We start from the raw sequence: 15,197 nt of genomic DNA, 5'->3' as shown, positions 1-15,197 counted from the left end.
CTCTCTTCCTTCCTGCTGCCCCTGTGGCTGTCTCCTGCACCCTGGGCTCCTGGTCCGCACACCAGCACTCACCCGGGACCTTCTTGGGGAGGCTCACACTAAGCAAACCCCCGCACAGCCCCAGGTTGAAGGAGCCCGAGGTGCCTCCTGCCCTCAGGCTGACACCTCCCCTTCTCTGTAGCACCCACTCCTCGGCCATCAAGGGCCTGCTGTCTCCATGGGCGCAGGTGTCTGGGCCACTCCCTTGGTGGCTGGGCTGGGGGCTTTAGAACTCCTCCCACCCCTCCGCTCCCGCACTTCTGGTTTCGGGAGGCGGCAGGAGGACCAGGTGCCCTCTGCAGACCCTGAGTCTCCCGGCGGCGGCGCAGCAAGACCCCGACCTGAGCCCCTCCCAGGTCGGCCCCTCCCGGCCCGCCCCTCTGGACTCGGCTCCGCCCCTCCCGCCCCCCCCCCCTGTCCGCCCCGGCCCCGCCCCGGCCCGGCCAGACCGAGAAGCCTCCCGCCGAGCGCGCAGCAGCCCTGGTGCCGGGCGGGCGCAGGTGAGACGTGGGGGATCAAGTTGCAGACCCCTGTGCGGACGAGGGAGGGAGCGGGCCTGACTGCGCGCCCCCGGCCCTCCGAGGCCCTCCAAGGCCTCGGCCTCCCTGGCCTGAGGATCGCTGTGCACGTAGAGGGCAGACCTGGCCCCACCGCGGACTGTCTGTTGGGCCTCAACTCCTGCCCAGCTCTTGGTGGCGCTTGGGGACAACTTCAGGGACAGTGACTCCCTAGCAGGGTCCCTCTCCTCTGTTTTATTTATTTAAGGCTGGACGCATCAACTCGCACCCAGAGGTGGGAACCACTGGCCAGGCCCTGACCAGTTTTTTGTTCCCAAGAGGCTTCAGCCCCACCAGGACGTGTTTTTTTGTAAGTGTGGGGTCTTCAGAGGTACTTTGGGGGACCAGTCTAACTTTTGCAGCTGCTGCACAGAGGACTTCCTGTGCTCACTCCCGCCCCACCAGCTGGTGGAACCTCTGAGGCCCCAAGGCTTGAAAGAGGCCCCTGATAGGCTTCTCTGGCTATCCCTGTGCCTGTTGGGACAGTCGTCCAGTGAGGGAAGCCCTCCAGAACCCCGCCTATTGGCAGCTGGTGGCTGTGTCCAGTCAAGATGACCTGGGAGCCACGAGTCCTGCACCAGTCAGCAAATAACAGGATCCTACTATTCCAGAATGGAATCTACTGCTGGGGTGGTTGTGTATGTGTGTGTGTGTGTGTGTGTGTGTGTGCACTCTTCTGGGCACCCAGAGAAGCCTGAGTGGGCAGGTGGTGTGGCTGTGGAGGTAGCACTCTCCCTGCTAGTGTTGCAGGGTAGCTGCTACAGCTCCAGCCATCACATCAAGGGAGGAAGAAGGTGGCTGTTAATTTCACAAAAGCAAAAGCCCCCCCACCCCCCAGCATTTTGCTTGCCCCTGGCGACCAGGGCTGTTAAGCTGATCAACCCAGATGTGCTCATGACATCTGGGGTTGGAGCAAGAACATGGCTGCCTGAAACAAGACTGATTCTGCCCACTAGGAGTAAGGCATGAGCGTAGGACCACAACCCCTCTGCCTGACACATTTCAGAAAGCAGAACTTGCACTCCAGTGACATCTGGCCCCTGTGGGCCTGAGTGTCAGCCCCAGCAGAGTTCCCACCTGAAGGCTTGGTGGCTTTGGGGGCTGGACAGCTGGGTATTCCGAGGCTTGGGGCTGCCTCCTCCTGGGACAGCAGCCTAAGGACACAGCAGGGCAGCTCAGAGGAGGCTGAGCCTTCCCACTGTAGGGCCTCAGCTGCTGTGCACCCAGGTTAGCTAGCACCCCGCTTAGGTAGGTCACAGAAGGTCAGAGCAGGCCAGAGGCCACAGGGCTGAGTGCTGGAGAGCAAGACAGTCCTGCAGAAGGCAGAGCCGCAGGAGCTGGGTGGCCTGCTCCAGCACCCGGCTATCCCTCCACCCTCCGACCTGCTAGGGCTCTTGGAGCCCCTGGACCCCCAAGCCTGGCAGAGGGTGGGGGGAGGGCAGAGGACACAACTGCTGTCCTGCCTGAGGATACTAGGCCTCCTCCCCCACAGTCTGGCTGTACCAGAGGTCAGCCCTGGGGCCTTATCTGGCAGGGCTGGGAGACAGTTATCAGCCACAGGAGCTGGCCACAGTGTCCTCATCCCTGAGGGCAGCACCAGCCATGCTGGTGTCCCCTGATAGATGCACTATGGAGGCCAGGCCCCAATGCCCCAGGGGGGCCCTTCTGGGTGGAAACAGGGCCCACATTCCTGAGGGCAGGGCTGGGCAGCCTCTCAGCCTCCTGGGTTGGAATTCCTGCTTGGCCTAGCCCTCCCCATGTGACCCTGGGCAAGTTACTAAACTACCCCGACAGGTCAGGTGAGACCAGCCCATCTTAGTGTCCCTCCTCCCTGCAGAAGGCCATCCCTAACTGCAGCCCAGACAAGGCCTGGCCACTGCCCTGCAGGGGCTGAGCTTTGGCGTGACGTCAGAGCTCTGCCTCCGGCCCAGCTTAGGCACCACAGCATGCAGCCCCACGAGAGCAGTGTCCACTACAGCAAGTGGGACGACAGCAGCAGGGACGAGGTCAGCATGGCTGCTGTGTCCAGCACAGAAGAGGCCTCCTGTGGCAGGAGGTGAGAGGCTCTGGGGGAAGGCTCCTCCCACCTGTCCATTCATGGGCCCACAGCCCTGGGCCTTCCACTGGGTGGGCTCTTGGGATGGGGCATCTCCCGGCTTTAGCAGAGGACCCAGGCCTCCCTTCACCTGGCCCTCCTGACGCAGGCCACCCTCCCTCAGGTCCTCCTCCCCCCCTCCCCCGGCTCGCTTGGGTGGCCCCTCCAGGGCCTGGCCTGGGGCTCACCTCCCAGCGGTTCTCACCCTAGGGTCGCCCAGAAGCTGTGCTCGGGCAAGCTGGGGATTGCCATGAAGGTGCTGGGCGGAGTGGCCCTCTTCTGGGTCACCTTCATCCTGGGCTATGTCACAGGCTACTACGTGCACAAGTGCAAATAAAGGCTGCCCCCCTCGCAGCCAGGCTGACCACAATCGCCGAGGATCCTGGGCTTGGAGGGACAGAACCCTTCGTGGACGTGGACCTGAAGGCACAGGGACACAGACCTAGAGGCAGAGCCAGCTCATAGGCATCCGGGCACAGGAAAACGCTAGTGTGCATGGTTGTCACGGGTCCCACCCAGGGGTGCCCAGGTGGACAGCTGAGGATGCATGTGTCACGTGGCCCCAGCACATGGGCCACGTCCCTCACCGGCAGCTACCCAGGGGTACACAGAGCTGGAGACTGGGCCCTGTCAGCCTGGGTCCTGTGGCCAAGTCCCCAGAGTTCCCTGGGCAGCTGTCCTCCCTAGCTAAGGGCTTCCCTCGTCAAGACCAGGGTGGGGGTGCTTTCTGGAGACCATAGGGGTCCTCCCATGGGGAAGTGCAGGCCCTGTGCCTGACTCCTGGTTTGCAAGGAGGCTCTGACAAGGACGGTGGCCCCCTGTGCACCTGTCCTGAGGGGTGGAGACCAGCCCCAGATGCTTCCTGTGTAGAGTGGGGTGGGCCCCTCAGCAAACAAGGTCCCTGTTGGGCAACCCAGCTCCCAGGGCAGCTGCGGGAGGATGGTGGTGGTGTGCCCACCAGCTGGCTTCGCCCCAGCAGGGCCTGCTTCTTTCCAGTGCTTGGTGTGGCCAGGAACCTGGCACAGAGCAGTCATCACAGGTCTGCTGGACCAACAGCAGGAGGCACCGCCTGGCCAGGCGCGACTTGCGGCCAGGCCTGTGTGGAGGACCTGCTTATCTTGCTGTGCCTTCTTGGCTACCATCCTGTCTGGCTCTTGGCCTTGAAATGTGTCCTGTCCTGAGCCGAGGATGTGGCTGGTCCTATTCCGTCCACCCGACACATGGGCCAGGCCCCGGCTGCTCTGGGGCCTGCTGCCCACCTTGAGAACCTTCGTCCCTCCTGGTACCTGCTCCTGCTTCCTGGGCTGTGTGCTCTGCCAGTGTGTGCCACCAAGGGTGCTGCCAGAAGCGACCCTGCAGTAAAGTGGTCTCACCCTGCCTGCTGAGAGCGGGAGACGACGAGCAGCTACTGGGCTTGCGGTCAGGAAATCAGAAGGCTGAGGCCCTGCCAACCTCCAGGCTGGACCCCCACCCCCCAACTCCTAAAACCATAGGGGCTGGAGAGACCTTGCCCAGCGTTGGGGAGGGCCGTGCAGCTGGTCTCCCTGCTCTCCCATGCCCCTTGCTAGGGCTCTGAGGATCGATGAGGCTGTTTCACAGGCCTCTCCAGGCAATGACCCTCCTATGGGAGCCTGCAGCAGTCCACTCTAGTGGCCCTGGGCCTCAGCTCCAAGAGACGCCCAGCTGTACCCAGTACTGCCTGGCTGCACGCTGGGGAGGAGAGGCAGCAGCTGGAGGCTCTCCCTGGAGCCCTGTGGGATGGCACTACTGTAGAGGTCTGTGGCAAGGGGCACAGGCTGCCAGGTCAGTACTGTGCTCCAGAGGTCTGGGGTGGGCCAAGGCTGCGTGGCCCTGGGCAGGAGTAGTGTGCAGATGGTGCCAGGAGGGACAGCCCACGGGCAGGTGCCTTCCTAGCAACAGGGGACCAACTGGGAACCAAAGGAAGGGCAGCAATGGAGCTTCGCTAGCTGGCCCAGCCCTGCGCCCCAAAGCCAGTCAGATGGCCCTAGCTCACCCTCTGGCAGCCCTCAGACACTCAGCCTAGGGACTCCAGCCAGCACCCTGGTGCCCACAGCCTCACCAGGCCACCTCCACAAGTGACCCCAGGCTCCAGGCCCCGTCCCCCCTTGTCATGAATTTGGGTTCTGGGGCTTTATGGTCCTCAGAGGATTGGGAGACCAGGACAGGACCATGCAGAGCAGTCCCTCTGCCCCCTCCTGGAAGATCTGCTGGACTGGTCCAAGTGACTGGCTGCCTGGGCGAGCCCCAGTGGGGTCCAGATATGGGTGGGGACAGCCAGGAGCAACTGCATGGGCCCTGGTTCCCAGATTCCCCATGTGGGCCACTGTGGGCTAGTGTGGATTTTATGCACCTCCACAAATAGCCTCGGGAAGCAGTAGTAGAGGGTCACTGAGCACAGACGGAGGCATTTCTTAGGAAATGTTTTATTAAAGAGATGGCCAGGCAAGGACGGTGTTGGCCAAACTTCCTATGAACACTCCAAACCTCATGGTACTCGGCTGCATCCACTGCAGCCTGGGGAGTCAAGGCAGCTCGAACCGGGGCTGAGCCACCCAGAGACAGGGTGGCCCTCTGCCACAGCTATCCAAAGGGTACTCTCAACTGTCCATGGCCCTGCCTGAAGCGTGGGCAGGGTCCTGCCTGGGGAAGCTCTCCTGGGCCTCCTAGTAGGACAGAACCCTTGCTAAGCACACCCCAGCAGCCTTGATGGCCCGACAGCGACTCATGAGACCACATGCAGGGCCACTGACACAGGCGTGACACAGGCTTTGGGAGGACAGGCCCCAAGGGAAAGCTATGGTCTGCAAGCCCACTGTAGCCAGCCTGGCCACTGGATTAGCCTGAGCCTGGTGGACTGGCCAGCTGGGCTGGAGCTGCAAGGCAGCTAGCTCATGCCTCTAAGCTCTGGAGCCACCCACCTTTGTTAGGAACCCACCTGGAGGGACCTTGGGCTTCCTGCAAATCCTCCAAAAAAATCACCAGTCTCCTCCGTGAGAGAAAAACTGTCCCTTAGGTCAAAGGCTACCAAAAGAAGTATCATCAAATAAGATGCTGATGTGTCAGGTGCTGCTCCTCAGCCAGAACCGAGCAGAGAGGCCACAGGACCTCTGGACCACGCACTCTGGCTCCAGGGAGGGTGTGCATGTGCCAGGCAATAAACCCACACACGAAACAGCCTTCACAACGGAACCCACCTGAAGGCCCGACTCGGGAAGCCACTCATCCGACGCTAGAACTTTATGATGCCTTCTCTGGTCCCTGCCCATGCCCTTTAGCAGGCCAGGGACCACTGACAGCTCATGAACAGAGCTGTCCCATATGCCCACCCATGCCCCACATTCCTCTAGGGCTAGGTATGACAGCTGTCCACAGCTGTGGTGCTGACATGCCAACGATGACCGGCCACCATTCACCCCACCCTTCCCGTCCCAGCTGTGCAGAGCCCACAGACCTGGGGCTGCTGATCCTGAAGGTCCGGTACAGCTCACAGCCGTCAGGCGCCCCACCAGCCAACACTGAGAAAAAACACTGCTTGTTCTAAACTTGTGTTTAAAAAACTTTTTTTTCCTTTAAATAAAAAGATTAAAGTCATGTAAGCTGGAAAACATGACGTTCTGGCACTACTGGCCCAAAATGACTTAGAAAGATTACATCATAGAAAAATAACACATGTTGACCAGCTGTCCAACTGACTTTGGCATACTCACACCAATCCCAGGGTCTCAGTGGGCCTGCATGATTTGGAACATGCTGAATAGCTACTTCTGGTATTTGAACAATTCCATGAAAACCTGCAACATCAGTTTAGTGTTGTGAAGACAACACAGCCATTCACTTTACAACAGAATCACTGGATAAAGCAAACAAAGACACACCTAACAACACGGAGGTGGGAACATACTGAATAACTTAGCGTCACTCACAAACCCCGTAAAACCAGGCGCACGTGACGGATGGCCTGCTGGCCTGAGCCCAGTTTGGCCTGTCAGCGAAGGACGGTAACATGGGGAGGAGCTGCAGCCAGGTCAGCCTTAGACGGGTACACAACCTTCAAGCTCCCCTCCAGGTCCACCACGCGAACCTGCTCCACCACCAGGGGGGACTGTCCATCCTTCCCAGCACCAGGATTCACTTGAGGATCCGAGAGTTGTCCAGAAACTGCATCGGCTTCCGTATCCGAGAGTGATCCCTCCTCTTTATTTTCTGAAGTGTATTTGTTCATTTCTGCCATTTTCTGAAAAGGAAAAAGATCTTTCTAACCAAGTGATGAGAGGTGGCCCAGGCCGCTGGACCCCTGCAGGCTGTTGTGCAAGGATGGACAGTGACGCTCTCCTGAGGCTGGGCAGGGCTCACTTACCAAAATGAGGGTGTCCATGACATCTTTGCAAATCTGCAGACTAGTGGCACTGGTCACTTCCAAGAACAGATCACTAGTCGTCTTCTTAATCTTAAAAGGTCAGATTCCAGAAAAGAACAGAGTTATCCAGAGCAGATGCCAGCGACTGCCACGGCATTGAGGAGTCAGCTGTGGAGCAGAGCGGCCCTGAACCATGCCCCGGCCTCCCTCCGCCAAGGTAGCCCGCAGCTCCAGGGAGGGAGGGCCCGTGCCTGGTGGTCTGCATCTCCACAGGGTTCCAGAGCTGCCGGGAAGACACCCACATCCCGGGGTGCCGTCCTACCTTTGTCTTCTCACTGTTCGTTATTGGTGGGAAAGAAATCACATCTCCATCTGCGTCCATGAGACAAGGGTAATTCTCCTTCCCGTCCAGTAAGTGAAGGTACCTGCATGGGAAGGAAGACATATTACAGGCACCTAAAAGCTAAACTGGCCACATGCCCTGATCCCAGTGACTCGGGAGGCTGAGGCAGGAGGACAGCCTGGGCAACTGAGGGAGGCCCTGTCTCAAAACAAAACAAACAGGGCTGTGTGCGTCAGGTGTGGAGCTCGCCTAGCACAGGCGAGGCCCTGGGTTCGACACCTAGCACCACTGTAAAGTGCACACAGGCTAAACTGGATTAAACTGGAAAGTCGTCTAGACGCACCAAACACCACTAAGGCACAAGTTCTGCCTGCTCCAGATGGCCGTGCACGCAGGCATAGCCGATGCCCCACACCTGTGATTGCCAACAGACCCCCAGTGGTGCCCGAGGCTGGCAATTTACATCCTGTCCTGTCCCAGGGGCCACCCTGCTTCTGTCAAGTGACACAAAGCATCCACACCCGGCACCTGCCAACTCCCCCTGGAGCAGGTGCCACTTCCCACGAAGGGCCTGGGTCCACGCAGGTGAGGTGGTCTCACATGTCTTTCTGAGGGAAGTCTGGGGAGACTGATTTTCTGTTCTACACCTTTGAGAAAACTCAAGTTCTGGTGGCTTTAAGAACCTGCTGAGGAATAAGCTGACCAAGTGGTGGCCAGAAATGTCCATGGAGCTGGCGGACCCACCGGTGCAGCCCCGAGACGCTCTGCCTCTTCTTCTGCTTCCGCTGCTCCTCAGCCTCCAGCTGCAGCTGCCGCACCAGCTCCTTGGCCTTGGCTTCCTTCCGCCCCAAGGGGACAATCTGTCGGAGAGAAACCCAGAGGCAGTTCGGACAACAGTCCACTGCATTTACGCATCAGCAATCCTCCATCCCCTTCTGCTGACCTCCAGAGAGCTGCACAGCTGCCCGAATGGAAATCACGCTGACCAGGAAGGAGCCTGCCTGCCAAGCCCCACACGGTCACTGTGAGGACCTGTGTGCAACGGTCTCTCTAGCCACCCAACTGGGACCCGAGTGCCTGATGCTCAGATTCCTCTGAAGCTGGGCTTCTCCTCTAACCCAGCTAAAGCACAACTGTTTCCAAGTTTGCAGGGCCTCAGAAGACCAACAGAGAGGTGGCACTTGGCAGCCAGAGGGAGCTAGGTCAGACACACAGCCTGGGCAGGAGGCCCTCCACCTGCTGAGGACACAGGCGCAATGCACAAAACTAAACAGACCAGAGCGGCACCTTGATTTGACAACTCACACTCAAGTTGGCCCATGGTGGCACTTTTGGGTAAAAGTGAACAAAAAAGGGAGACCTCTTTAGAGTCCCGCCCCCCCAGGAGTCTGGACAGCTCTGCAGCTGCTCCAAGAGTGGTCGCAGCAGGCATGCTCCCCACTCCACTCTGCACATGCTGACCACTGTGGAATGCCTGGCTTCAAGCCGTCAGCACCGCATCATGTGGAAGGACACCAAGGAGAACCTGGAGACACAGACCGAGTGGGCAGTGAAGGCACCTTGAGGTCCTGGGGTGGCTGAGTGGCATACAGCAAGGGTCCCCGCAGGGCACGCAGGTCATGGGTGGCAATGGTGGCTGCCGTCCTCTTCCCACAGAGGTCTTCGTGGAGTCTGGTCTGCAACACGACAGTGAGACTGTAGGCCTCAGTGGCCCCGGCACCCCAGGTGTCCACATGCCCTGACCAGCCCAGGCCTCACGCCTGTCCGTGCCTCACCTGCTGAGCATTTCTCGGGGAGCAGGGACAGCAGAGCTGCCTCATCTGCTCCCGGGGGCCTTGTTTCTTTCTCTAATTCTAGAACATGCATCTGAAGAACCCACCTTGAACTAAAACTTGTGGCTGAAAACCAGAAGCCAGCCAACAAGGAAAACTGCCCAGAAGCCTCCCTTGGGCAAGGATGGGCTCTTATTTTGAAAGCTGGGCAGACTCCCAGCGAAACACCACCCAGGAAACAGGGCAGGCCGGCACCCGAGCACCTCCCATGAACTCCACGTGCGACTTGGGTGGAGTCCCAAGACCCAATGCCTTCAGCCAGCAGCCTGAACGAACTGCAAGGCTGAGTCCCGGAGCAACGCAGAGGCCGGCCACCCGCCTGTCCAGCTGTTCAGTGGCCCTGGGATGTCCTCCCACACCCACCCCATGTATCGAGCCAGTGCCCCCACCTGGGAGGTCAGGAAGCGCTTGAGTGCGTTTCCAGGCCGCAGGTCCATGCCCCGCACGACAGCCCCCACGATGTATGGCCGCACGTCCCTGACCTCGGGGCTCACTCTGACCGTCAGGGGTGAGGGGTTTTCAGAGACATGGAGGACCCTGAGCAGCAGCCTGGCGGCATCAGTGGCTTCCTCCTCCCCCTCGCCACTCTCCCGCCTCTGCTTCCGCTCCCTCCTCTTTTTCCCGCCGTCTTCCTTCTCAGCACCCTCCGCCCTGCCCTTGCCCCGGCCGCTGCCCCGGCCACAGCCCCGGCCGCCAACACGCAGGTACTCCAGGATGGACTTGGTCTGGCAGCCGCTGACCATCTTCTCCAGGCGCTTGTCTCGAAGCTTGTTCCCTCGGAAGTTGACCTCCTTGAGCTTGGGGCAGTCGGCCAGCTCGGCAGGGATCTCGCTTAGCTGATTGTTGGAGAGGTCCAGGGTCTGCCGAGAGAAAGACCGCACACTGGCCAAGCTGGAGAGGGCCTGTGCACAGGTTCTCACGACGGGCACCTGGGTCAGCGAGAAAGACCCAGCAATGACCGCCCCACCCCCACAACCTGCAAGGATAGCACCAATCCATGGTGCTTCTCCAGCAGGGAGTGGCCGGCAGGACAGCACCTCTGAGATTGTGACAACTGCTCCAGGCTCCATCATTAAGTGGCAGGAAAAGGGAACAGGAAGCAGGACCTGGCTGGGGATGTACCCTGCTTCAGGAACACACCAGTAATTCTTCCCAGAGAAAGTTCCCCTCAGGGGGCTATTTTTTTTAAAGAGCAACAACAAATGCGGTGAACCCTGACTGCCTCGCCCCCTCAGTGTGGCTGTGTGGCCACCATGCCCACCACTCTGTGCCTCCTGTGGGAGGGAGGACTGAAGCGATGGAGGACCCAGGAAAGGTGTGGGGGCCACCACACTGAAACCCTGAACGAGCGTGAGGCCCCTGCCACCTTCATGGCTTGTCCTCGGCACTGGAGTGGGCACAGGAGGACCTGTGTGTAGAGCCTCTCCCCTCCCCTGTGGCAGGTGGAGAAGAGGCCCGCCCTGCCCTGTGCTGCTTCCTGACAAGCAGTGGCCTAGCAGTGGCCCTGGAGGGCCTTTTTTGCTCTCGGATGCTAGAACCTAAGCCTTAACATGCGGTGTCCCTTGGAGCAACTGGTGTGCCACCAAGGCCCCAACTAGGCAGCCCCAGAACGGTCGGTCAATGAACTGGATTAGCGCATCTAATATAACTGTCACTACAGGTGTCCCTTGTCCCAAATGCATGGAACCAGAAGTGTTTAGGACGTCGGATTCTTTCATGTTTTGGAGCCTCTGCTTGGATGTAATGAGATCTCTTATTTAAATACAAAACCCACTGAAGTTTCACATGCACCTTCTACAGGTGGCCCACAGGGGACATGGGCAGCTTGTGCCTGTTCTGACAGCAGCCCATCTGGGGTATGGGGCTTCCCACTCGATCCCGGACCCCAAGATTAGATGCCTGACCTTCACCTTGTGCCCCAGGTTTCTTCCATTCTGCAGGGAGGCCTGGGTGGGGCACCTACCCTGGCAGCCATTTCCACTGGAGGCAGGGCCCCTCAAGTGTCACTAATAGTACCACTAGCAGGCAGCATGGAAGCTGGCCCTGGTTCTGAGCAGCGTTCTAAGGCTCACAGCCCCCGCCTTCCCCACTCCAGCACTAGGAGCTGGGGCTGGTCTAAAGCAGGATGGGGCCAGCCCAGGAGCCTCTGTGCCTTGGCAAGGGGTTTGACGGACAGCTTGCAGTAGTCTGTCTGTATACAGCCTGCTAGGCACATGCTGAACATGGAGGCTTCTGGCTGTTCAAAGGGGCTTTGGTGGAAGCACCACAGAACTCCAGAAGAATAAAACCTCGTCACTCCACAAAATCCCAGCTGAACGCAAGCTTCCTCTTCCACTGATGAAAGACAAGTGACTTAAGACCTAGAAAGAGCAGCAGAGGAGCAATGCAAGCCCAGCAGTGCAGGGCTCAGTGCCAGCAGCCGGCTGAGGGCCCCCCCGGAAGGACTAAGTACCTACACACTGGGGCAGTGGGGTCTTCCAGAGACAACCACTACTGCACAGAGCACATCTGGGCAGGAAGCAGGGGCCTGGATGGTAGCCCAGGATCTACTGGAAGGCCCTATGGAGAGAGCGAGAGGGAGACAGCAGCAGCCTGGAGTCCTGAGGGGGAAAGGCCCAGATGCTGAGAGCCACAGTTAGAAACTGTGGGGCTGCTGAGGAGGGCACAGCTAGTTCCACTCCCAAACTGCGTCTGTCCCAGCTCTGGGCACTAAGAAGACAACCTCATGATGGCAATAAAAGCACGGGCTTCAAGAGTGGGAACCACTGGAAGCAGGGGCCTCTGGACCCTCGGAGGATAACGCAGACAGTGGGAAGCTGCGTTGGAGTGCAGGTCTCCAGATGCCTGACTGGACCTGCTACAGCGTCCAGGGCCAGCTCCTCCTGCAGAACACAGCCTGGCCCCGACAGCCACACTGGGCAAGGGATCCCAACCAGGTCCACTCTCCAGGTCCCAAGTGAGCCCTGTCATCTCTGGCAGCAACTGAGAAAACCAGCAAATAGACCTCATGCCCCAAATTGAAGTTCTCTGTACTAAACTGTGGGAGGAGGAGTCCTTGCGTGAGCTCCAGTGAGACTGGTCCTGGGCAGGAGAGATCCCCGGGGGGCCTGTGCTGACGGAGGCGCTGCCCTGTCTGCTCCAGCAGCCCCGGCTGGTGGCACCACATGCCTGGGTGGTAGCCACTTTAGAAGCAGGCGGGCAGAAATGAAATGCCCATTCCACAACTTTGGCACTGAACCCACGGGGTCACAAAACCTAGGAAGAAGAGGACGAAGGCCACCCCAGGTTCTCTCGGGTCTCCCCCAGGAAATCGAGCTAAATGGGTCCAAGGCCAGGGAGACGAAGCCAGGCCCATCAGCAGGCAGCTACCCGAGGAGGTAAAGCCCAGAAGGGGGCAGCCAGCTCCTTGGCTTCCTTGTCTCAGCAGCTGGGGTGGGGAAGAGGGTCAGGGTCTTCCTGTTGCCTGAGCCCCCGCACTTGTACCCTCCCCCATCTAGGAAAGGAGTGGACAAGTTGCAGCCTCTGTGCTGTTACTCTGCTCACTAATTAAGTGGGACTCCTGGTGTTCTGTTCTGGGTTGGGCTTTCCTTATGGCAGGATGCTAGTTCTGCTCTGAGCCTTAAGGCCCAGCCTGCAGCCAGCTGAACACAACCATCTGCAGGCCCCTGTGACTGTCACAGGCAGTCACTGACTGTGCCCACAGCCTGAGGCTCTGCATGGGGAGGCACACCTGGCTCCACAGCCTTCCAGGAGCCACACAGGCCTCTCAGCCTGCAGGTAGAGCAGACAGTACAAGTGTGCAGTGTCAACTCAGCAGCAGAGGAACACAATAGCTCCAGAGGATCAGGACACCTCAGGAGACACACCCACAGCTTTTCAGGACCGCCAGCAAGGCCAGGTGGTTCTGCTAAGTGCCTGCCTGTCTCCTCACCCCCCACTGCATGCACAGATGCATCTGTACACAAGCATGTCTGCAAGACGAGTGCCCCGTTCAGCAGTGGTGTTCCCTGCAAGTTCAGTCGCTAAACAGTACACACCTTTCATTAAGAAACGGTCCCATAAACTCAAGGTTGAGAAGCAGGAGGAAGAAGAAATGCAGAACTGCTTTGCTCAGGACGAACGAAAAGGGAAGATGCAGAAAAAAACCCAGAATGGAGTTAGCTGTGTCTCTGGACGCCTATGGCACTCAACAGACTTAATGGGCACTTGTGGGCCGGGCAGTGTGCTGGGGCTGGGGAGCTACCCAGAGCTGTTTGCTTCAGGCAAGCCCTTGGGCTTTCAGAGAAACCTGACCCAACGCCTCAACCTCAGAAGGGAGTGGCTGGGGTCCTGTGAGACACCGTGCACAGCGTGATGCCTATGATGCTAACTGCAGTTCTTTCAGATGTTTGTGCCTCGACTGATGTCCCCCACTCCTTTGGGGCTCAGTAGGTTCACAAATACGAGAAACTCGGACACGGGTTCCTCTCTTCACCTGCTCCCGACTGAAGGAGAAGCCAAGTCTGCTAACACTCGAAACGCCCCGCGGAGACCCCCGGAGCGCCTGGGTCCCTGCGGGCGGCGGCCTCCGGGCTCCCTCCCGCTCCGCGGCCCCCGCTGACCTTAAGTGAGGCCAGGTGCGCGATGTCGGGGCTGAGCTCTCGCAGGCAATTGTCTGCAGCCGCCAACTCGCTGAGCAGGGGCAGCGCGCCGGGGCTGAAGAGCGCGGCGGGGAAGGCGTCCAGGCAGTTGCCGGTGAGGTTGAGGCTCTGCAGGCGCGGGGCGCAGCGCGCCAGGTCGGCGGGCAGCTCGCGCAGCCGGTTGCCGCTGAGGTTGAGGCTCTGCAGCTGCGGCAGCCCCGGCGGCTCCGCGGGGCCCAGGCCCTGGCCCGGCGGCAGCGCCTCCAGCGCGTTGCCCGACAGGTCGAGCACGCGCAGCGCTAGCAGCGGGCCCAGCTCAGGGCTCAGGCCGGGCCCCAGCGCATTGCGCCGCAGCACGAGGCTGTGCAGCTGCGGCAGGCCCTGCGCCAGGCCCGGCCCCGGCGCGCGCAGGCTGCCACAGCCGCTCACCTCCAGGTAGTGCAGCAGCGGCAGCGTGAAGAGCCGTGGCGGCAGCCGCCCGCCCGCCGCCCGCACCCGCTCCTCCAGCCCCGGGCCCGTCAGCAGCAGCTCGCGCCGCCGCTCACGCTCCGCAAGCTCCAGCTCCGGCCAGGGCTCGGACACAGCCGCCGCAGCCATCGCGCCGCCGCCTGCCGCCGCGCGCGCCGGGGCTTCCGGGGCGCAGCGCGCCACTTCCGGCCAATGCCGGAAGAGGTCATAGAGAGCCCGTCCGATGGCTAGAGAGTGGCGGTGCGTGCCACCGAGAAAGAGCCCCAACGTTCGCGGCTAGCGCGGCGCGCGGGGCCCTGTAGGGCGTGGTGGGGCCTCGGCGGGGCAGAGACAGTCCGCATGCATGCGCCCTGGAGAGCCGCGGGCCACAGGCGGACGCCAGTCACCTCCAGCTACACCCCGACTCTAGAATACGGGCTGGATGCAGTGTCTGCATCATTCCTAGTGATTGGAGGGATAGGCCGATTGATGGTGGGGAGGAGAAGGTAGGTGACGGCAGGACGGTGACAAGCACTGAGAGCTGAGCCTCGGGAGTTCTACCCTGGAGCTGCACCCCAGCCCGATTTGGGTTTTATTTTGAGACAGGACCAGGCTGGCCTCGAGCTTGTGGTCCTGTGCCGCTGCCTCCCAGTCGCCGGGACTGCAGCACCAGGGGAGTGTCTAGAGGACGTGGGTTCTCTCCAGGGCGTAGGAGGGCCCCAGCTCCACTCTAGGGCCAGAAACTGAGGCTGAGTCAGCCATGTGAGCGGGTCAGAAGCTCCGAGGTCTCTCAAGGTCCAGGCAGCCTCCCAAGTTCCTCTGCACACGCTCAGACCAGGGAGTCCCTCTGAAGGGGCGTGGAGGCAGCAGAGGCTTCAGATTTACCC

The 15,197-nt window shown here is 60.3% G+C and overlaps 2 protein-coding genes across 2 annotated transcripts; one reads left to right on the top strand and one right to left on the bottom strand.

Moving 5' to 3' along the window:
• Nucleotides 1-429: 429 nt before the first annotated feature.
• On the top strand, nucleotides 430-6,303 carry Smim1 (small integral membrane protein 1 (Vel blood group)). The gene is made up of 4 exons (XM_040287804.2): nucleotides 430-539; nucleotides 805-906; nucleotides 2,434-2,652; nucleotides 2,902-6,303. Exons 3-4 carry the CDS (start codon nucleotides 2,543-2,545, stop codon nucleotides 3,026-3,028), a joined length of 237 nt encoding a protein of 78 aa, XP_040143738.1. The 5' UTR covers nucleotides 430-539; nucleotides 805-906; nucleotides 2,434-2,542; the 3' UTR covers nucleotides 3,029-6,303.
• Lrrc47 (leucine rich repeat containing 47) lies at nucleotides 6,256-14,510 on the bottom strand. Its single transcript, XM_005339214.5, has 7 exons — nucleotides 13,846-14,510; nucleotides 9,634-10,104; nucleotides 8,972-9,088; nucleotides 8,157-8,272; nucleotides 7,392-7,494; nucleotides 7,070-7,159; nucleotides 6,256-6,946 (listed from the first exon to the last, which is right to left on the bottom strand). Exons 1-7 carry the CDS (start codon nucleotides 14,458-14,460, stop codon nucleotides 6,698-6,700), a joined length of 1,761 nt encoding a protein of 586 aa, XP_005339271.1. The 5' UTR covers nucleotides 14,461-14,510; the 3' UTR covers nucleotides 6,256-6,697.
• Nucleotides 14,511-15,197: the final 687 nt, after the last annotated feature.

This window comes from Ictidomys tridecemlineatus, chromosome 11, assembly GCF_052094955.1.
Source record: "Ictidomys tridecemlineatus isolate mIctTri1 chromosome 11, mIctTri1.hap1, whole genome shotgun sequence".
Taxonomy (NCBI): Eukaryota; Metazoa; Chordata; class Mammalia; order Rodentia; family Sciuridae; genus Ictidomys; species Ictidomys tridecemlineatus.
Note: the sequence above shows the minus strand (reverse complement) of the source record. Positions and strands in the feature narration are given on the sequence as shown.